Source organism: Lolium perenne, chromosome 5, assembly GCF_019359855.2.
Source record: "Lolium perenne isolate Kyuss_39 chromosome 5, Kyuss_2.0, whole genome shotgun sequence".
Classification (NCBI taxonomy): domain Eukaryota; kingdom Viridiplantae; phylum Streptophyta; class Magnoliopsida; order Poales; family Poaceae; genus Lolium; species Lolium perenne.
In genome coordinates this window covers 207,097,522-207,119,749 of record NC_067248.2, presented here as the reverse complement: position 1 = coordinate 207,119,749, position 22,228 = coordinate 207,097,522, and the positions used below count along the sequence as shown (strand labels likewise).

The window sequence follows — 22,228 nt, the reverse complement described above, 5'->3', positions numbered from 1 at the left end:
GTGCTAACAAATAAAATTGACTACTCTAGATGGGAACATGTGAAATGAAATGACTTTGAAAACCTTGGAATGATGATTCATTCTATTGAAAGATTTTGAAGGTGAATATTACTTGTGAAGGACTTGGTGAATTTTACGAAAATGGATGGTTGGGTTCGGATGCGATACCATTCCAATTTGAAAGTACCCCCACAATACCCAACATGGGTAAGGGCTTAACTAGAAATTTATGTGTTTTAGTATGGGTTCCCTCTGAACAAGCGTCATCGGGGTTATGCCGAAAGCTGCCTCTACAACAAAAGAAGTGATGTGATATGACGTGAAATGAGGTGAATGTCCGGCCCAAGCCCTGTGCAGTTCCCAGGCTGACCGTTTGTCTTCACTGGGAGGCCAAGCTCATGGGGAGAGGTGCCTATACTAGAGTATGTAAGTGAAAGGTTATGGTTGGTAGTCCGCACACGGAGTGTGGTAAATCAGGGCCAGTTCACCCTGACGGATTATTGCAAATATTGTGGCACAAGTGTACGACCTCTACAGAGTGTAGAACTATTCGAATAGCCGCGTCCACGGTTATGGACGGTTGGAAAGGCCATACTGTCCCGTCATCAGACCATTTTCAAAAATGTGACATATGATTTGTGACTTGAACTTGAAAGGTGAATGGTGAATCTGAATTGAATCACAACCGAGTTGTGGGAATGACACTAATGTTCCCACTTGAGTTAGTTAGCAAATGAAGAGGCTTTTACTAAATGTTTGTGAACTAAAATTGGCTTTATGCGAATAAACTTAGAGCTTAGCACCCCCTTACTAAAATTGATAGTGCTTACACTAGTATTAGTTTGCGAGTACTTTAAAAGTACTCATGGCTTTGTCCCTGGCTATTCAAATGGCCAGACTTTGAAGGAGAACAGCAGTACGAGGAAGATGGACAACAGGACGTCTACGACAACTAGGACTGCTCCCGACGTCAAGCGTTGGCCTGTGGATTAGATAGCCACTACTACTTCGCTTTCGCTATTTGTGATGTCCGTTGATCAATAGATCGACTACTATTGTAATATTGGATCATGTGATCTACCTTTGTAAGACGATTATGTGTTGTAATAAATGATGACTCTATGATATTCAACTATTATATCTCGCAACAACAGTATTCCTGGGATTGCGATGTATGGCATAGTAGGCATCTGGACTTAAAAATCCGGGTGTTGACAGAGTCCAACTCACTGACTTGGTCCATGTTTGGCTCGGGTCCAACCGAGTCGACTCACTTCTTAGTCGTATCGTATCCGACTCGCTCCCGCTCTCAGGTGTGTGACCCTGCAGGATCGTGTTGACTTGGACACGATTGGAATCTGACTCACAATTGATCTGGAGAAACTCCTATTGAAGAGGAAGTGTGGGGACTACGACGATGACATTGCGTATAGGATCGGTGAACAGATGGTGAATTTGTTGTGGCGTTGTAATGATGTTGCACATGTGTAGCAACCTCAATGCAAATTAATGGTGGCACTGATATATAATTTTGTATTTATGTGTATAATATGTGTGAATGGGGGTTTTTTGCAATTTTTTCTTGTTTTAATTAGGCACGAATGGTTAACCGCATCTGACTGACTGTTGTGGCCCGCCAAATTTTAGCCATAGCCTAGGTGGCCTTTGAGCAAGCGAGGCCGAAGTTGTTCCTCACAAAGTCAAGGGCCCATGAAGATAACCATAGATGTCGCAATACCCCTATATAATATAGGGAACACTTGCTATCTAACCATGCAGCCGCACTCCCCTCTCCACTATCTAACCTAGATCTCGCAACATTAATTCCCCTCTCAGCGAAATCTAGGTCTCGCAACACTCAACTGTATCCAGTACGAGCCATAGATCCCATCCCCATCCCTCTCCTAGTTGTGTGTAACACCAAGATTTGTAGGTTGACCTTGCCCGGTAAAGCCCCATATGCTCATGGCGCGCCGGCGCCGAAGTCTTCCACCAGCGTGCCCTGTTCTACAAGTATGTTCTTCACCCCTCGTGTTTTTCGTGCTTCATCTTATTCTTCTTTAACCGATCCGACTCTAGGGCGGCGGGTCTAATATGCCATGGTGAGCAAGATGCGTCCATTGGCTTCGGCGTGGTTGTCATCGAATGTACTATGTTGATTAAAACATGTGGATCCGTTAAGCATGTCCCAGAGAGCAGGTAAGTTCGTTGAACCTCGTTAAAAAAATCTTGGTGTCGTTGATGTGATCAGTTGCCCTTGTATGATTGAATGTGCTCTTCCAGCGATAAAAAAAAGTTAAGTTGCAATTTTGAGGTTTTGTTTTCCCGGTTGAAAGTTCTTCCTTTTGAAATTCAGCCGAGAGTTGAAGTTTGATGCAACTGAAATACTTTCATTGCCCTGAAGAAGAAGAATTGGCAGAATGACACACTTTTGTTTTTCAAGATTGGAGTGGTAAACATTTTGAATGGATTTTTTGAGCGGCTCCATTTTTGATTGTTCTTTTTGACAAATCCGAAAAGGTAACACAACGTCGTGTCATGACATGTGCGCTTCTGAGGTCACGTGTCAACGGTACAAAATGCAAAATGCATTATTCATGTCAAATTTTAACCAATATAATGCATCATTTTGTCAAATCGTTTTTGTTGTTGTTGAAAAGCTTGTCAAATACGACGCAGTATTTTGTTTTTTTAACCAATACAGTATGGTGTTCTAAGTATTTTGTTGTTTTACAAGGGAGCAGCCGTGTATGAACCTGAAAAGGGAGCTCGTGGGCTTTCGTGAAACACTTCTAAATGGTTGGGCCCTTGGCCCCTTGCAAAGGCCTCCATAATCCATTTCTTCTTCTGCGATCTGATCTCTCATGGAAATTAGGCTTTGTCCAGTCCAGCAGTTCATCCTCTTCTGCCGCAAGCCGCCGCGGCAAACGAGCCAACGGCGGCGACAGAGGTGTGAAGAGCTAGTTCCGTTTGTTACGATTCGGTTTTCCATTGTTGTTTTCTCGTGATGATCCTAGCAACGAGCATAGATCTCACATGCAAACCCCGTTCTTGTAGGCGTTCACAGGTATGGATCCCGGGGAGAAGCCCGAGACGACCAGCGCCGGCGCCGGCGACGGCGGCGGCGGGGTTACGAGTATGGAGCCCGTAGAGAAGCTCGAGACGGTCAACGCCACCGCCGGCGACGGGGTGATTAGTAAAGAGCCCGTAGAGAAGCCCGAGACGACCGGCGCCGGTGGCGGAGTTACAGGTGCGGAGCCCGTAGAGAAGCCCCCGACGACCAGCGCCGGGGCCGGCGTAGGCCCGCCGCCGCCGCGTCTGGACTGCATAAAGTGCTTCGACGCGCTGTGGTTCTGCTACTCGCCGTTCCACCAGATGCAGTACTACTACCGCTACGGCGACTTCGACAACTGCTTCGGCAAGTGGGGGGATCTCGTCGACTGCCTCTCGCTCAAGACGAAGCGCAAGGCGGAGGTGGAGGAGATCCTCGTCGCGCGGGAGAAGGCCAAGCCGCACATCTGGACCTTCCGGACCGTCGACGAGGCCAGGGAGAACTGGTGGCGGATGCACAGGCACCAGGTCATGATGTCCAAGCCTTCGGATTCTTCAGCTCCCCCTCCCGAGTCTGGTGGCATTTCCTGAGAGTTGAGAATTGGGGGAGAGCCGATAAAGAAAGGAGCGTTGATTCTAATTTTGATCCTCTGTTCTTAGAATACCGACATCTGTTTGAACTTGAATGTTACCGGACAGGGTAAATAATTGAAGCCTTGGATGAATTCATACCTGAATCATGTTCTTTATTTTTTGCTGAAACCTGCAACGTGCATCATTCTGCTTTGATGTTAGTTTTCTGGCCTAGTTGATTACGAGGCACAAATGTTATGTACTATAGTGTGTTCTCATTCAGATTTGAATACAAGCTAGCTAATTTCAGCTCAAATGTGTCTAAGAATGGGGATACTATCTGCTTACCACATTGGCTTGTCTATTTGTGGGTGTTCTTTTTCCTAATTATTTCTGAGTGTTTTCATACTGCAGATGTCTAGAACAGAACAGATGGAGACAATCAGGCTATGATGCGGCTGCTGCCCTCGATAGTAAGCCAATCCTTTGATGACAATGTTGTCTTCTGTCCTCTGAATATTGCACCTGGTTGTGGAAGCAAATATTCTGCAGCCTTGTGTACTGAATCTTTCATTTGCACTGTCAAAGAATTTTTTTGTTTTTATCTGTAGTATACTCCGTTCTTAAGAGTTCATATGTAGGTGGTTCCTTGTTTATCTACTTTGGAGTTCCTTTTGGAGAAAACATTTAAGTTGGTGTTTTGACCTGTAGATGTCTCTTTGTACTGTGGCGGTATGAATTGTTAAAAATGTTATATTACTTCCCTAAAAAATGTTATATTATACCAAAAGAGAAAAAAATCAAATTGGTAATTGAAGATGTGAAACAGTATTCAACAACTGGTTGAAGTTGAAACCCTTTTAGAAATTAGTGATGTATGACATGGAACTGGGAACTGGTCTGATGTTCTTGTGTTCATTAACCTGTGCTAGCAAAAAGAGGGAATTAAACCATAGAAGGTTGGTTTGTGAATTCATCATATGGCCATTCATTCTCATAGTGATACGGTTTAGAGAATATTTTGTCAGTTTCTACATTCTATTGATACCAACATATCCCTATAATTTGTTGTTTCAAATGTATAGACCACTTTGATCAAATATCACAAAAACCTAATAATATTATAACAATTAGTTTGCAATGGAGCTGGAGTTCTTCAATAGCAGATTGAGAGGGTGGATGGGAAATCAACAACATCACTTGTAGAAACAGCTAAGAATTCACATTATTAGGATTGGTATCAATAGAGCAAATTACGGATCCACAGTTATTCGGTAGTCATGTGTTTCTTCCCAATAAGAAGGGTTATATTTTTACACCAGGTAAGACAGTCAGAATTCCTATATTCGATCATACAATCACAAACACTGTCATCAGTAATAAAGCTGTCAGAATTCATATGTTGGAGCATAGAACCACGCATAACATTTTTCAGATTGGATGTGAACTGATTGGTGACACTTTCTTGGTTGTTGATTCCGTCTGGTTGCTTTGACACTTCTGTCGAAGCAATTGTTTAGACATGGTACAATTCGCTCCTGTAGAATTAGGGAATAGTACATTCGCTATCTTAATAGTCTAGTTATGTGCTTCCGTTTGTTCTTGCACTAGGTTTTGACAGTTATGTGTTTTCCGGTTCATTATGCTTTGATGTTAGCTTTCTGCCTAGTTGATTATGAGCCGCAAATGTTTTGTTTTGTACTACAGTGTGTTCTCATTCAGATTGAAATACAGGCTAGTTAGTTTCAGCTCAAATATGGTTAAGAATGGGGATATTATCAGCTTACTAGATTGGCCAACTGTCTATTTATGGCTATTCTTTTTTCAAAATTTCTTTCTGAGTGTTTCATACTGCAGATAACTAGGATCAGAACCACAGGAGACAAGCAGTGTACGATGCGGCTGTTGCCTTCGATTGTAAGCAAATCCTTTTATGGCAGTGCTGTCTTTTGTTCTCTGAATATTACATCTGGTTGTGGAAACAAGTATTCTGCAGCCTTGCATACTGAATCTTTGCACTGTGAAAGAAGGTTTTAATTTCTATGTGTAGCATACTCAGTTGTTAGAAGTTCATATGTCGGTTTTCCCCTGTTAATCTACCCTAAAGTTTTTTCCGCGAAAACATCTACTTTGGTATTTTGACCTTTAGATGTCTCTCTGTTATTTATCCTGCAGTGATAATTGTTAACAATATTATACTCCGTATTACACTGAAGGACAAAATTTAAACTGGTAAAGCAGGTATAACAAATTGAAGATGTGAAACTGCATGTAACAACAGGTTGAAGCTTAAACCCTTTTGAGAAATCGGTGATGTATGACATGGAACTGGGAACTGGCATGGTGTTCTTGTGTTGATCATTTGATCAACCCTGTGCTAAAGGAGAGATTAAACCATAAAAGGTGGGCTGGTCATATGGCCGTTCATTCTCACAGTGATAGCTTCAAGGGTTTAGAGAAGATTTTGTCGGTTTCTACTTTCTGTTGATACTAACATATCCCCATAATTTGTTTGTTTCAGATGTATAGATCCTCAAATATCACATAAACTTTATAATACTTTACTCAATGAGTTCATACTATTGATTTGCAATGTAACTGGATTGAGAGGGTGGATGGGAAATCAAGAATCACTTGTAGAAACAGTTAAGAATCATACATGCCATTATTAGTTGGTATTAATAGAGCAAACTATAGATCCACAGTGAATCACGTGGCAGATCTGGTTTCTTCCTAATAAGAAGGGCGATGTTTTTGCACCAACTATGTCTGTGAGGATTTCATGTTTGATCATAGAACCACAAATACTGTCATCACTAAGAAAGGTGTCAGAATTCCTATGTTGGAGGATAGAAGCACACATAACTTTTTCCGATTGGATGTGAACTGATTGGTGATACTGTCTTGGTTGTTCCATCATTACAAAATGGCTATGCTAATAATCAAGTTATGCATTTCTGTTTGTTCTTGAACCAGGTTTTGACAGTTTTGTGTTTTTCTTGTGTGGCAAATTCATGTAAACATTGTTTTCCTCTTTATGCAGATTGATTGCTACGTGGCCACGAGTACAGAACATGTAGTATAAGTTGCGTGCTGATCACCAGTTCACAAGACAATGTGCTTGAACAATGCCTTGTTCGTGAGCCATGCCGACGCACCAACGGGAAACCGAACTACTGACAAGGCTACCTGCCTGAAGAACCTTGCCCAAGCGCTGATCATCACCCAGCTAGTGACAATGCTGTGTGCCTGGCCAAGGCCCGTGCCACCGGAACTGAAACCTGAAGCATCATCAGTTTGAGAAGCGTCGACTTTGAACCAGGGACACTGGAGTGCCCCGGCTGCGGTCAGCCTCTTGGTGGGGTTGCAAGTAAGGAGGCCCTTCAGGACATGGAACCCTTCCGAAGACAGCATCTCCTCCGGGAACAGCTCTCGCAACTGGTCTGGGCGCTGCACTTCTTGTTGCTGTGCTCGCCATTGCTGCACCTCTTCGGCTAGGAGCGTGGATTTGAAGCCCTGCCATGTTCTCTCGCCCGGGGCACCGAGCACGTCGAATATCTTCTCGAGAGCGTTAGCTGTCTTCCTAGAGTGGAACGACACCTGGCCAGAGAGCAGCTCTGCCATTACACACCCGAGCGACCACAGGTCGACGCGCTCATCGTAGTCCGGCTTCTCCAGCAGCATCTCCGGCGCCATGTACGGGACCGTTCCTACCTGCACGTACGGGGGCTCCGCCTTGGCGATGGGCATCGCAGAGCCATAGTCGCAGAGCTTGACGATGTTGTTGTCCTTGTGGTCGACGAGTATGTTTTCAGGCTTGATGTCCCTGTGAATGATGCCGCGCCGATGCATCGTGGCGGCACCTGTCAGCAGCTGCCTCATGACACGGCGCACGTAGTCCTCGGGGAATCCATGGCCGTGCTCCTCCACGCGCCGGTCGAGAGCATCGTTCAGGCTCGGCCCGACGTAGTCCATGACGAGGCAGTACTCCCTTGAGCCGCCTGGGTCTCGCACGATGCCATGGAGGCCGACGAGGCAGGGGTGCCCGCGGCATGCCGCTAGGAAGCATGCCTCCGCCAGGAGCTCGCCGATGTCGGGGCGCCTCTTCCCGCGGCGGGCGTGGATGCTCTTGACGGCGACGGTCTGGCCGGTGCCACGGTGCTGCGCCATGACGACGCGGCCGCAGCTGCCCTTGCCGAGCCTGCGCATCAGCCTGTAGTCGCGGGTGCTGCCCACGCCCTCGCGAAGCGTTTTGGTGTCATCATGGCAGTGGGCGTTGATCATGGCGCAGAACGCGGCGACTTGCTTGCCGGTCATTGTTCCCGCGATGGTGTGCTCGTCGATCGTGGCAACGATGTCGGCGATTCGGGAGGCCGTGAGGGTCGGTGTACCCCTGGCGGCGCCGGCGGATGGAAGCAGCTGCTTCAGCCGTGCTGCCAACCGAAACCACATGTTTCTGAAGAGCAACAGTATTGCGAGTGATAGCTGGACGAAAATCCATAGAATTGGGAAGTTTTGGAAATGACGAACCCTGCTGGAGTCCAGTCCTGTACATGCCCCGGCCGCGTGCTCGTCGTCGGTCATGGTGCAACCGGCGTCAGCTGCTGTGGTGCTGGTGGCCATAGATTGATACAGCGGAGGAATTTGAAGGAACTAATTTGAGCGGTGATAGAGGTAAGTCATAAGTGAGTGTATATATACGGAGAAGGAACTTATTTGAGAGGTTCAAGTATACTTTGGATTGTAGTCCAGTTCTTACTCGGAAAGGCGTAAAGTCCCGCCGGGTCCGAATATTATTCGGCCATGACGCGATGCCGTCACTCAAGCAGCAACACTAAAACGATCATAGTTACAAGGAAACATCAAACCGATACATTAAACTTGTGATGAAGATGCACTCGATTTTCAACTATCATCTGACCAAGACGTTTCCTAGAATGCAATGCAAGTAAAGCTACACGCCTCGCCGGCCGGACTCGGACTTGGTGAGGCTTCTAAGCCTTCCCAAGATTCTAACCTTGCCCTCCCACCCGGCGAACCCTTTCCTCCCTTTCTTCGTTGGCGACTCGTCGGAGAGCTCCGCCGCCGAGTCCTCCCACTGGAGCTCGTCGGCCGCGTTCACCCTCGCCTTCAGCTCGGATGCCAGCTCCATCACCGCCGTCTCTGGCTCGTCTCTGTTTCTCAGTAGCACTTCTCCCACCTCGGCCGGCGTCATCTCGGCGCCGTCCCTTATGCAGCCCTCCGCCGCGTCGAGCATTTCCTGGTCGCCGACGGCGCCCACGTACCGGTCCACCAGCTCCCGCATGGCGTACGCGCCGCACGGGCCCAGGCGCACGTGCACGTCCATCCTCCCCGGCCGCAGCAGCGCCGGGTCGATGCCGTCCACGTGGTTCGTCGTGAACACGATGACGCGCTCCTCGCCGCAGCACGACCATAGGCCGTCGGTGAAGTTGAGAAGCCCGGAGAGCGTCACCTTTCCCCGGTGGCTGTCTGTTCCAAGAACGTCGTCACGGGCGTCGTCCGAGTCGGACGAGTCGTCGGAGGCGGCTGCTGCGGGGCGGCGTCTCTTGTGCCGTCTCATGGAGGGGAGGCCGCGGTCGCCGGTGAGGTGGAGGGAGCAGTCGATGTCCTCGATGACAATGAGCGAGCGGTTGGTGGTCTGGATGAGGAGCGCGCGGAGGTCGGCGTTGGTGGTGACGCGGGTGAGCTCGAGGTCGAACACGTCGTACCGGAGGTGGTTCGCCATTGCGGCGATGAGTGAAGACTTGCCGGAGCCGGGCGGACCGTGGAGGAGGTACCCGCGCTTCCACGGCCGTCCAGTCCGGCGGTAGAATTCCCTCCCGTCGGCGAACGACGTGAGGTCGGCAAGGAGGCGCGCCTTGAGGTCCGGGTCCAGCGCGAGCGTCTCGAATGTGGACGGGTGGCAGAACGGCACCGACGACCACGACGCCGAGCCGCGCGGGGACGCGGCGTTCGTGTGCAGCCTCCGCGCCCGGGACGAGCGCTCCAGGTTGTCCGCCGCGGCCGCGAGGTGCGCCAGGTACGCCGGGAGCACCGCCGCGGCGTGCCTCTTGGGGAGGCGCAGCGAGAAGGACCGGCGCTCCTCTAGCGAGTCCTGGAGCGTGTCGGCATGGTGCGTCCACACGGCGCGGTGGCCATTGAAGGCGTCGGGCACCGAGTGGTTCGGGGAGAGCGACACTGACGGCGGCGCGGCTGCCGCGCCGACATGGCCGGTGACGGAGCGCGGCAGCGAGAGCGTGAGGCGGGGAGGCGAAGGGGAGGACAGGAGCAGGGAGCGGTGAAGGTAGAGCTGGACGTGGCGGTAGAGCGCGTTGGGCTCGACGGCAGCGGAGCCGAGGAACTCCGGCACGTCGAAGTAAGAGTAGGGCGTGAGCGAGTCCTGGAGCGATTGCCATAAGGAGTGGAGTAGGGTGAGGAGCTGCGTGGGGAGAACGTTCTGCAGGATGGTGAGGAGGCCGAGGAGCGACCACATCTGCGACAAGAACTCCATTGCTGGGATAATGGAGCTTTCAGCTCAGCTTTGCCCCTGCTCTGCTCAGTTGCTTGCTGCTACCTTGGGTTTTGTGATAAAAGTGTAGTGTAACTTGGGTTTTGGGATAACAGTGTAGTGTAACCTGGGCTTTGGCTTGTCTTGCAGTTGTATGAGGCCAGGTGAAGGGAGCGTCACATATAAAGAGAGGATCAGAGGAGGAGGATGGAAAAGATCAAAAGAAGGCGTGCACTGTTACAAAAACTGTTTTTTTAGCCTGAATGACAGCACGTATGCATGCACCAAAAGGTAGATATGAATCATGGGATAAATAAGAAAACTATTTGACAATCACAACAGTGTCAATCATAACAGTGTCAATCATAACACATTTAACACTGAAGTGTATTCCTAATATTGTATCATCATAATCATGTTTAGGTATGTTATTTTTTTTTCTGGGTCGATTTTCATTATCAGGAGATAATGAAAACACACATCAGTTTTGTTCAGATGTACAAAAGCAGAAAGTAAAGAGTAGAGGGAGGGGGGGGGGGGGGGGGGATCGCCCCCTACTGGTACCGTTTATAGGGCGATTACATGCAACCGTTTTTAACCAACTTATCAACGAAAAAACAAGACTAACAACCATATCAACAACCAACCAACATTGTCAGGGGGCACCAGAACAGGTAAACCTAACATCCAGAGAAGGGAAGGACCCAACATCAGCATCGGCGTGTAGCGAACTATGCACCATCTCCACTGTCTGTCTCCATGTCGTCCTCGGCAGGGTCAGTCATCGTAGCATCTGTTAAATGAAGAAACCCTCTAGATTGTCTTTCTGACGGTGGTGGTATAGCAGTGGCACCAGCAGCAAGGCGGAGGAGACTGGCAGCACCAGAAGGATTATGCAGACATGCCCAATAATTAGTAAAAACAACAGCAAAACTGATTAGTTCATTAGAAGATTTAATGAGTTTGTTCTCAAAACAAGCTCTATTTCATGGCTTCCAAATGGCCCAACATATAGCAGCTAGCCCAGCAATCTGCAAGTTTCTACTAGCTAGAACTAAACGAGGAAACCACCAGAAAAATTGGGTGTCTATCAGATGCCCCAATTGCCATGGCAACTATGCTCCAAACAAATTTTGCTGCTACACAATCAAAGAAAAGATGTGATATGGTTTCATCTTTGTGACAAAACTGACAAGAGGCACTTCCATCCTAGTTTCTCTTCAGCAAACTGCCCTTTGTTGCAATTGCATTGTGCCATATAAGCCACAGCCATATCTTTATTTTCAGAGGTATATTGCTTTTCCACAGACATTTCTGCAGATGGTTGTACATGGATTTAACAGAAAAATAACATTCTTTGTCCATTTCCAGAAAGGTATGTCTTTTTCTTGTGACAGCACAATTTTCCTCACTATATCCAACAGCCCATGCACTTGAACAGTCATATAAGGTGATAAGTACCTTCTGAAGGAGAAGTTCCAACCAAGAGCAGCATCACTAGCTACAGTAACATTTTGCTCATTGCTGATATAAAAAATATCAAGGAAAGTATCTTTTAAAGGGTTAAGACCACACCATGCATCATACCAGAAACTTGTCATTTTTCCATCCCCTACCTGCATCCTCCTGCCACTTAGATAAAGATTTTTAACCTTCTGCATATCTGTCCACGAGGGAGAGTCACCAGGTTTCTTCCTTGAATAAAAAATACAAGTATCTTTCAGATATTTTGTATTCATGAAATGCTGCCAATGGTCTATACCAGATTCAATTTTCCACCACCATTTACACATGGGACTGACATTAAATTTTGTAAGATCTTTCAGGTCCAAACCACCTTTTTTTCTTTGGTTTACAAATCCATCTCCGTTTAACAAAGTGGTATTTCTTTTTATAAGCACTACCAGCCCAAAAGAAGGATCTGATAGGTTTATCCATTTCTTCAATTGTAGTCTTGTGCAGGAGTCTCATGGACATCTGGTATACCCCAGTACTGGAAAAACATGCACCAATCTTGAGCATTCTCCCACCAATGGACATATTATTCCCCACCCAACCACACATCTTGTTCTTTGTTTTTTCACCCAGGAAGCCCATTTCAGCAACATTAGGTCTCCTTGCACAAATTGGTGTGCCTAAATATTTTATTGGCCAATTTCCTCCCTAACAGTTGAAGAGGTCAAGAGTAGCACTGTATTTTGCTGCCATCTTGCAAGATCATCATCAATTCACATTTTTCGAAATTTATCTTCAAGCCAGGCATAGCTTCAAATATATACAACAGGAGTTTAAGGTTCCTGGCTTGTTCCAAATTTTCTTGGATCAACAGGATTGTATCATCAGCATACTGAAGCATTGCAATCCCTTTTGGAACAATATTATCTGCTAGGCCCACCAACAAATCATTCTGCTGTGCAACATAGATCATCTTAGCAAGACTGTTGGCTTCCATGTTGAAAAGAAAAGGGGTAAAGTGCCCCCCTGCCTGACACCTTTGTGACTACCAAAATATGCCCCTACCATATCATTAACTTTGACACTAAGAGTCCCATTAGCAACAACTTTTTTGATCCAAATCATCCAATTTTCACTGAATCCCTTCTATCTACAGCAGTCAGATAGGAAATTCCAGTTTACCTTATCATATGCTTTCTCAAAATAAATCTTTAGAACACCCCCTGCCGTTTTTTGAACTTTGCCTCTCTCAAGACTTCTTGGAGCAAAGCACCTCCATCAGTAATGTATCTTCCCTAAATAAAAGCAGTCTGGCATGGGTGAATGATTTTCTTCATAACAGGAACAACCCTGATTGTTAGAGCTTTAGTGAAAATCTTGAACAACACTCGGAGGAGACAAATTGGTCTATATTTCTAAATCTTGTTAGCCTCAGGCCCTTTTGGTACCAAGGTAATAATTCCATAACTAATCCTTTTTAAATCAATTGTATGCCTGTGAAAATCATTAAAACTGCTACCATATCTGCTTCGATGATATCCCAACATTCCTTGTATAATTCAGCAGGAATACCATCAGGACCAACTGCTTTGTTGTTTTCCATCTGATCTATGGTGTTTTTTTATTTCTTCTTCACTGAACTCCCTATCCATCACTTCCCTATCCAGATCATCTATCTTTTCCTCTATTGACCAAATGTCACTGTCTAATCTGATCCCAGAATCAGTAGCAGGACCAAAGAGATGTTTATAGAATGCAGTAGCATGGTTAAGTAAATCTGGTGTCCCTTGGATAACATTTCCTCCATCTTTTAGAGAGAAAATAGTTTTTTTTCTTTTGCAGCCATTAGAGATTCTATGAAAGAAAGAAGTATTGCTATCACCCTGCAGAAGCCATTTTTCTCTGGACCTTTGGTGCCAGTAACTTTCTTCTTTATCTATAATGAGCAGTAATTCCTTCTGAATCTGGGCCCTTCTTCTTATCTATGTTGCAGACAGTGGTTGATCTTCTTCCAGTCTCTCTAGATCCTCTAGCTCCCTACAAATCTCTTTTTTCCTCTTGATATCTCTTCCTCTCAAGTTTGCACCCAACCTTTTAAATCATTCTTGACATTTTTCAGTTTCATTTGTATTTTTCCTAGGCTGTCAGAAGCCCTCACAGGTTTTAGCCATGCTCTGGAGATTCCGCCAAGGAAATCTTCTTCTTGCAACCATGCCTTTTCAAATTTAAAGTCTCTAACAACCCTATATCTTTGCTCCATTGTACCTAGGATAAGAGGATTGTGATCAGATATCTCTCTCACAAGTTTGTTTACAGTAGTGAGGGGAAATAAATTTTCCCGTGCATCATTCATCAAAAATCTATCCAACTTCTCCAGGGTGGGATCTTGCTGATTATTTGTCCAAGTATATTGTCCACCAGATAGATAAAGTTCCCTCAGACCATGACTATTGATAATGGCATTGAACATATCTTTCCATCTATTCCTCCTCATATTTTTTTCTGAGGAAAACCTGATTATATTAAAGTCTTATCCAATAAGAAGAGGAAGCCTTTGATCACTGTAGACATTTCTCAACTCAGCCAGGAAATCTTCCTTGTCTTCCAGCTGAGCATCTCCATACACTATAGCCAGGTTCCATTTTAACTGTATTTTCGAATCCATCAAAGTAACTTTTATGTGAAATCTACCCACACTGGTATCACAGATGACAAATCTGGATGACCTAAAGCCACCCAAAACCCCCCACTTCTTCCGACAGAAGGAATCCATCTCCATTCAATGAAATTGTGTGGATCAAATCTCCTGAAAAAGCTGGGAGAGTAATATTTCTTTATAGTTTCCTGCAGGCCAACAAAATCTATCTCTTCCTCTCTTAGAAGATCTGATAGGAAAACACTCATAGCTTTCTTGCCAACAGCTATGCGAGTTTAAAGTTGCTCCTATCATAAGTACTTGGAGTTTTGTTTTCTTCTTCTGGTTCCAGTCACAATGCCAAACAAATGGTGAGCATTGGAGACTTTCACCGAGGCAGCACTAGATTTGGAATGTGCTCCTCCAGAGGCAACACCTGATTTGGCCAGTGTCCCTCTCACATACTTTTTCTTTGCTGATTTCCTTTTTTGTTTTTCCTCCTGGAGACAACTGGTGTATATTCCTCCAAATCATCATCCACATCATCAGTAAATCCCAAAAGCAAGATCTGACTAGGTTCACTGGTTGAGACAACCTCATCTCTTTCCTGCATTTCCTTGATAGCATGCCTAGCAATCTCTAAAACTTTGAGCTAATTTATTTTTTCAAGAGGGAAAGAATCATGACTAACACCCATTTCTAAAGCTCTAGAGATAATATCATCATCATCAAGAATTGCAAAAGTGTTAGATGAATTAAGAGATGTACCTGACAAATCTTTTTTCTCTCTAGCAGCTTTTGCTTTGTCATTAATCCTGGTGGATGTGCTTCCTTGACCATCCACTCTAGAGCTTCTTTTGGTAGCAACATCAATATGCATATCAGTCTGTTGGCTTCCTTCATCTTCAGGAGGATTATCAACCTGTGAAGCAAGTTCTTCTTGTGTACATTCCACCTTCGGCTGAGATCCATCAACATGGATAACCACAACAGTGTGCTCATGCCTGAGAGATGGAGTAGCAAGAGCAAGGACACCTTGACCTGGATTAATGAAAGGCATGTCAGAGGCTTGACTAGACCCACCAATTTCAGTATTGCTCCCATAATCGCCATGTTCATCAGGTAAACCATCATTCTCAGCCACATTCTCTTCAATAGGAGGCAAAATGTGTCCAAATTGTATCTTCAGATGAAAGGATTTGTCACTATTGGAGGATGCTAGCCCACTGATGAATTTTTTGAAGGAAGGATCATTATGTTGAGCAAGGAAATCATGATCACTATTTGATTGAGTAGATGCAGGAGCAGTAACAACATCATTCTGGACTTCATTCAGAACAGCTTGGTTCTTTGTCTGTAAGTTGCGTGAAGGAGTAGAAGAACTATCATCAATAACGTTGTTCTTCCCTTTCTCTGCTTCAGTGAACTGCCTGGTACTAGGGATGTTGTTGAGCTGCCTTTGAGTGCCAGTAGAAGAACCAGTACCTACAACTGGAGGAGCCGACTGAGATCCTGCTTCAGAGTCATTCCCACATGTCTTTTGACTTTTTGGAGTCCCTTGATCTCCTCCATTCCAGTAATGTTCTCAGCAACACCAGTCCTAGTACCTGTAGGAGGACTTGGCTCAACGAGTTCTCTAGTGTATTGGAATTCATAGAAGCCCTTTTTAATCTCACCAATCCTGGTATTGAGCACCAAGGAAAGATCCTGACAGCCAATCTTAACCCTAGCATAGGAAAAATTCCTCAAACAATTCATGTCCAGAGCTAATGGCTTTCCAACAAAACTTGTTGCATAGTAGATAGTAGATTTGCTCCTAAACTTCATGGGGATTCCTTTAATTCCGAACCAAGATTCTTCCATTACACCAATAGGTTCTATGTCACTTGTCCATTTCTCCAGACTAATAATTGCACCAGGAACAGTCCTCATAAACAACTTGCCAAAGTGGGCAAGCTCATCAATAGCTTTGGCATATGGGAATCTGGTTCTGAATTCAGTAGGGGAGACCACTTTTGCAAAAAAAACGCTAGTTAATCTTCATTGATTCAGCCCATACATAAAATTCATGTTCTATATCTCTACAGGTGACTTCTCCTTTTTCCACAGTTATATGAGCATAATTGAGTTAATCTAAAGGAGGAGATTCGAGTTCAGCAGCATGAATAGAGTAAAAACCTTAATTAAATTCTTCACTTCCATAATAAGGAGCAATGTATTTTCATGGTTCGGGCTCCTGGCACACTTCTAGCAGATGATTCAAACCACATCTCCTGCAGACAACATGATCAGATATCGGACGATGCTGTCTTGCAACCGCTATAGTAGGAGTCGTCACCAGTGGTGGTGCAATGGACCCCACTGGACCGGGAGCAGAGGATAGCGACACCGATCTTGCAGTCACTCGAGCAGTTTGTTGCTGGTTATCTTGAACATGATGATTTGTCTATGGAAAACTTTTCGTAAAGCAATCGGATTATGAGTTTGAGCAGGAGAATGCATGTGTCAATATACGTGTAGTTGCTTTACTTCACGAAGAGATCTATTTCTGAACAACAAAGGGATTGTTTTTTTGAAAACCTAAAAATACTAATATCCGAAAGCAAACTAGTGTTCAAGTTAAGGCCCCGTTTGGCAGCTCAGTTTTTTTTGAAGTATTCCAGGGATACTTCAGTTTCTAAAAAAAAGTATTGAATACTTCAAACCGTTTGGATCAAGAAATATGGTGATTTTGGAAACTGAAGTATCACGAAAACTTCATTTTTTAAAAAATATTCTAAACTTCAGCTCAAGCTATTTTTTCCTAAACAGAGAAACGAGAATAACACATGTGCTTCTTCTTCCTCGCATACAACGATTGCATCCATGGTTTCTTATTCACCCATGAATAAAGCACGCTCAGCCCTGGAAAAGAAGGTCCATTCTACTCTATTCTTGTGGAGATCTGTGGCATGCTTTTTTTTTCAATTTGATTACGCCATTGCTGGTGGGATCCCCTTCAATTCACACATGGACGGGCACCACAGATCGCAGCTTCTCTGTAGTGTTGTCCATGCATGAATCCAGCCTAAATCCATAGCACATCGATTCCGATTGGTTCAACTACATGGTGGTAGATGCGTTTGGTTTTCCTCACCGAGCTCTACACTGTCGGGTGATGCAGACGCCGACCCTTTGAGCTCTCCGATCAGTGTGTGTTTCTTGACGGATATATATCGAGCTATCCCCGCTAGTTGTACTTCGCTTCATGGCCTTGAGATAGGCCCCGTACAACTGCTTCGTATCATGCTCGACCGTCACGAATCCTCTGCTCCCACCGCTTGTACAAGATACAACAGGAACTCGGCATCGTACCTGTGTCCACCCACACCCAGGCCAAAATCGCTTGCGGCGGTCCAGGCTGCAGCCTAAGTAGAGGGCTCAATGCCATGCAACTGCTCCATCTTCATTTGTTTTTCTATGATAGATATATACATGAGAACCGGCTCTATGTAATCCAATGTACATTGGATCTATGTAAACCAAACAAACATGCAACATGCATGGATTTTTGTGGCTAGGTGCGCGAGGTGATACCTGATGTTGGCATCATGATGAGGTACTACTATGCATGGATTTTTCGGCACCATGATACAATAAAACAACGCTTCCCAAACACCTTGCAGTTTTTGCCAAAAATGACAAATATTGTGGTATCAAGAAACTAAAGTGTTCATTTCCGATGCGATGAGAGACTTCAGTTTTGTAATATTTTAATTTTGGAAAAACTTTGTTTTAAATGATTTGGCCTACAATGTTTTATAAACAAAGTACGAGGTTTGTTTAATTCTAACGCAAAGTAAATCAATTGTATTCTTTTCCAGCATAAAGTTTAAATAAGCAAGAACAAGCAATTATTTTAAACTCCACACAAGATATATCGATACCATGTATGAATTCGGAATGTAAAGGAGGAGGGGGGGGGGGGGGGGGTACGGTGTTTTCCCAGATTTCAAATATCCACCGCTGTTCTAATCTCGTATGTTGGAGAGGCTGTGGGAAACAAAGTCCACACGGGTCATAATGACCTAGTCTTCTTTTCCGTCACTTAGATAGGTAGGAGATTAAATAGTTGGAGAATTAGCGAGGGGAGGTGAAAAATCTCATTAGGATGCAACTTATGAAAATGAGGGATTAGAGAGGAGAAGAGCAAAAGAGGAGGTCAATATATGGCTTCTAGAGCCGTGACTTCTTTTCCCTCAGTTATATAGTTGGAAGATTAAAGACTTGGGGGAGGAGCGTGGAGGTGTAACAATGAGGGAAATCACACATCCAAAAGCCCGATAATCGTTGAATAAGAAGGGTATAAGTGAGGACCCCCCGAAACCTTCCCATTGGCTAGATCTACGCCCAACCAAAATATCTCAGCTATTGTGTGGGGTTACACTGGGCTAGGTTAGTACCGGTCCGACACAACCCGGTGTCTCACTTGGATAATACCAAAAACCTCTCAGGTGGCGCCACGAAAAATGTCACAACACTCTCATACTAACTCCAGATGATCCCGGGCTTAGTTCTTTTAGCTAACAACAAGTTGTAGATCCTCACACAAACTACATACCCAAAAAGATCAAAATGGAGTATATAAATATCCAAAGGTCTAAGCACTCTATGGACGAAGTGATCATGCCACTCGTCTGGTAGCACCTATTTATAGTACGACCATCAAACCTATCATCCGATCTCTCACCAAGCACCTTGAAAGAGGCAAATCCCGTCTTATGCATACCTTTTCCATGCACATTCCGCTTGAGCTTGACGACGATGTTCATGCTTTCCTATGCTGGAATCCTTCTCTTGATTACAACACATGGTGAAAACTCTCAATTTGGCCATACATATTTGGCCATGAGTGAGGCCTAACCAAGATGTAAAATCCCAAATATTCATTGATTAGTTATCAAAATGGAATTTACGATTTCTTGACATACCATAGATCACTTCATCCCATGCGGTACAAGATTTTTGATTCTGTGTTCATCTTCTGGCACCCAATTTTTTTCTTCATCTTGAGCAAACTTTCTTATTTTTTACTTCACGATGTATGTTGATCCCTCAAAATCCACAATGAATTCTTCACTTAAAATACTTGCTCAAAGTCCTGATCAACCATGGACCAACTCATGATCTCTTGATTACTTTACTTTATTCCATATCTTAGACTCTTCTCTTCAATTATTCTCTAAAGAACTCCATCCTTCATGGCTCCACTCATAAGCCCATTCATGACCGCATTTAAGTTCCACCCTAAACTACATCTTCGTCATTTCTTTATCTTGACAAAAAAATCATCTTGATCATATTGATTCACTCACTGAAATCTACCTTGATGCCTCGAACTTCCATTCACTTCCTTGTTCTCGATCATAAATAATTTATTCATCTCTTGAACTAAATGATCTTAATGTTAATTTTATTTTAATGTAATTAATAAATAATCATCCAGTATCCATGCATCACGTGTGGAAAATTTCATTGTATATAACTTAATGGAACTGTTGGTACATAGGAATTTCATTCGTTAAGAAGTTCCAATGCATTTCATTATCCTAATCATATTCATCATACCAACAAATCGTCCCTTACTATGCAGTTCAATGAAGCCATTGGTTCGTGTTGCCATTAATAAAGTTCACAAAATCCCTCCGTCAAAAAAGGGAATTATCATTAATTACCAAAATCTTAGTTGGGGGATACATGCGCTTTTACAGAATATAATGATGAACGTTGCGACAGGAAAAAAACCAGCGTGCATCAAGCAAGCCACTATTGACCATGCATCTCATGTCATTGTCATCACCAAATTTCCTCTAAGACAGCCCCAACTCCATGATAAGGAAGAGGAATCCTCTGGAACATGCCCCAAAATAACTAACTACATAAACCTTGAAACAACCCAACTCTGCTCGCCACCACCATTGTTTCCTAACAAGATGTCACACCACCAGATCAAGTGTTGGGCATCCCCTTAGAAACAAACCACATGTATTGCCAACCAAGCTAATACCATAATTATGCCTTTGAGAATGGTCGTAACAGAAGGTTTGTCTCCGCCGTTCCTTCTAGTAATAGAACTAGGGTCTACCCTGGGTCTGCAATGGTAAGGAGTTGGAAATATTCCCTGGAGGAAACCTTGTACGATAATATTTCCTCAAGTGTATTTAAAAGTTATGTAATTGTCCTTGAACACTATCAATGATATGTATTATCGAATATGTGATTCAGTTGTGGAACTATATATTGTAAGATATTTTTTCTAGGGATTTCTATTTTCGTGCCCTCCGTTCCTTAGTTGTGCTCAGTTTTCCCCAGCTCCTTAGTTTTTCCTCAGTTTTCCCCAAGTGCTTGTTTGAAACCCGCAGAAGGCAGCTCAGACGGCAGGATTCCCGTTAAGTTGACCGCTCCGTGCTGACGTGTGGGGCCGTGTCGTGTGGGCCCGCGTCGCGTGGGGCTGGTAGAAAGGGACCGCGTGGGACAGGACGAGATAGCGTTTGGTTGCACGTGAGCAGGAGCTGGGTTTTGTCTCTCTCGGCCTTTGGCATTTCCCTTTTAAGAGTACCTTTTCTGCCTCCTTCTCTCTGCCTTTTTTCACATAATTAGTATCAAATCTAGAGAAGCTTGCATTTCTGTCTTTCTTCAATTATTATTTGTGCCTTTTGGCCCTGGTTGTTTTCCCAATATGGCAGCAAATCTAGTAGGGAGCCCAATCTAGTACTCCATCTGGTCCATATGTATGTAGTTAAATCTAGAAGAAAATCTACAGGGAATGTACGATAAATTCACAAGGTCATATAGTAGAATAGGGATAGATAATATAGATAATAAGCTGCATTCAGCAGCCAAACATAGTAGGGTTCGAGGTTCTTCACAGCAGTACAGCACCATCATACTAACAACATAACAACGAGGGATCCCTAGCTAACAACAAAGGGATCCCAACAACAAAATGGAGGAGGCAGCAGCAGACACGTCCAGACTCCGCCTACCCCATCTGCCCTCTGCCTCCACTTGTTGCTCCCCTTGGGAGCCTTGGGCTTGAGCGGAGGCATGCGCCCGCCGGAGATCTCCACCCGGCCGGATCTTTGCGGAGGGTGCATGCCGAGCGCCAAGTGCTTGGCGCGGAAGGAGTTGGGGTTCACCGACGCGCCGACCTTGGGGTTGGTGTGGCCGATGTTCTCGGCATGCGTGAGGACGCGGTTGAAGTCGATGCCGCCGAGCCTCCTAGTGCAGAAGGGGCACCTGTAGACACCCTTGGCAACGTCGAGGTAGGAGACATACCGCCGACCTGCAGCCTCCGCGGCACTGGCGAGTCTTGACGTCATGGTGCTCGTCGTCGCTGCCGACGTCGCTGCCCGACAGCTGATCCATATCAAACGGGAATTTATTAGTGAATGAGTTGCACACGTGCATGCTAACAATGTTAGGAAAAACAGAGGCAGCCTCCGTTAGAGTGGACACGATTATATGTCTGAGGGACGGTGTAAGCGAACCAAAGCTCATGCACAACAGATTTGTACACAGAAATGGTTCGCTGAACCCTCCCTGTAAAAATCTGTGCCCACCGATTCATCATAGGCAAAGAAACAGATTCCAGATCTGAACTTGAACACATTCCAGATTATTTGCAAAATTAAACGGTTGATATCTTTTGATTCGTGCATAAAATAACTGATTGAGATCCTATGATTACTTGCATAAATTAACTGATTGAGATCCCATTATTACTTGCATAAATTAACCGAACGGCCGAAACCCAAATCTTGAACGAAATCAAGGAGGGATCAAAGCAAAATGGAATAAAATCGGCGCAAATATTAGCCCAATACTCATCCATCCACAGATCCATCTACACCAGCACAAATAGGGTTCAAAAAGGAATGGGGAACAAAAAAGGAAGCAAACCGTAGTTACCTCGTTCCATGGGTCCTCTATGGAGGTGTCGTAGCGGTTCGGGGGCGGGACGTACG

At 44.8% G+C, this 22,228-nt stretch overlaps 3 protein-coding genes across 3 annotated transcripts; 1 reads left to right on the top strand and 2 right to left on the bottom strand.

Annotated features, from left to right (window-relative positions):
- The first annotated feature begins 2,813 nt into the window (after positions 1-2,813).
- LOC127301767 (uncharacterized) lies at positions 2,814-3,804 on the top strand. The gene is made up of 2 exons (XM_051332035.1): positions 2,814-2,950; positions 3,058-3,804. Exon 2 carries the CDS (start codon positions 3,070-3,072, stop codon positions 3,640-3,642), a length of 573 nt encoding a protein of 190 aa, XP_051187995.1. The 5' UTR covers positions 2,814-2,950; positions 3,058-3,069; the 3' UTR covers positions 3,643-3,804.
- A 2,753-nt stretch (positions 3,805-6,557) lies between these two features.
- Positions 6,558-8,270, bottom strand: LOC127301766 (putative cyclin-dependent kinase F-2). Its single transcript, XM_071820279.1, has one exon. It carries the CDS (start codon positions 8,245-8,247, stop codon positions 6,730-6,732), a length of 1,518 nt encoding a protein of 505 aa, XP_071676380.1. The 5' UTR covers positions 8,248-8,270; the 3' UTR covers positions 6,558-6,729.
- A 90-nt stretch (positions 8,271-8,360) lies between these two features.
- Positions 8,361-10,279, bottom strand: LOC127301765 (AAA-ATPase At4g25835-like). The gene has a single exon (XM_051332034.2). It carries the CDS (start codon positions 10,133-10,135, stop codon positions 8,579-8,581), a length of 1,557 nt encoding a protein of 518 aa, XP_051187994.1. The 5' UTR covers positions 10,136-10,279; the 3' UTR covers positions 8,361-8,578.
- Positions 10,280-22,228: the final 11,949 nt, after the last annotated feature.

Bases quoted from the DNA above. Each gene is read 5' to 3' on its own strand.
- LOC127301766 (XM_071820279.1), bottom strand. From the start codon at position 8,247: ATGGCCACCAGCACCACAGCAGCTGACGCCGGTTGCACCATGACCGAC.
- LOC127301765 (XM_051332034.2), bottom strand. From the start codon at position 10,135: ATGGAGTTCTTGTCGCAGATGTGGTCGCTCCTCGGCCTCCTCACCATC.
- LOC127301767 (XM_051332035.1), top strand. From the start codon at position 3,070: ATGGATCCCGGGGAGAAGCCCGAGACGACCAGCGCCGGCGCCGGCGAC.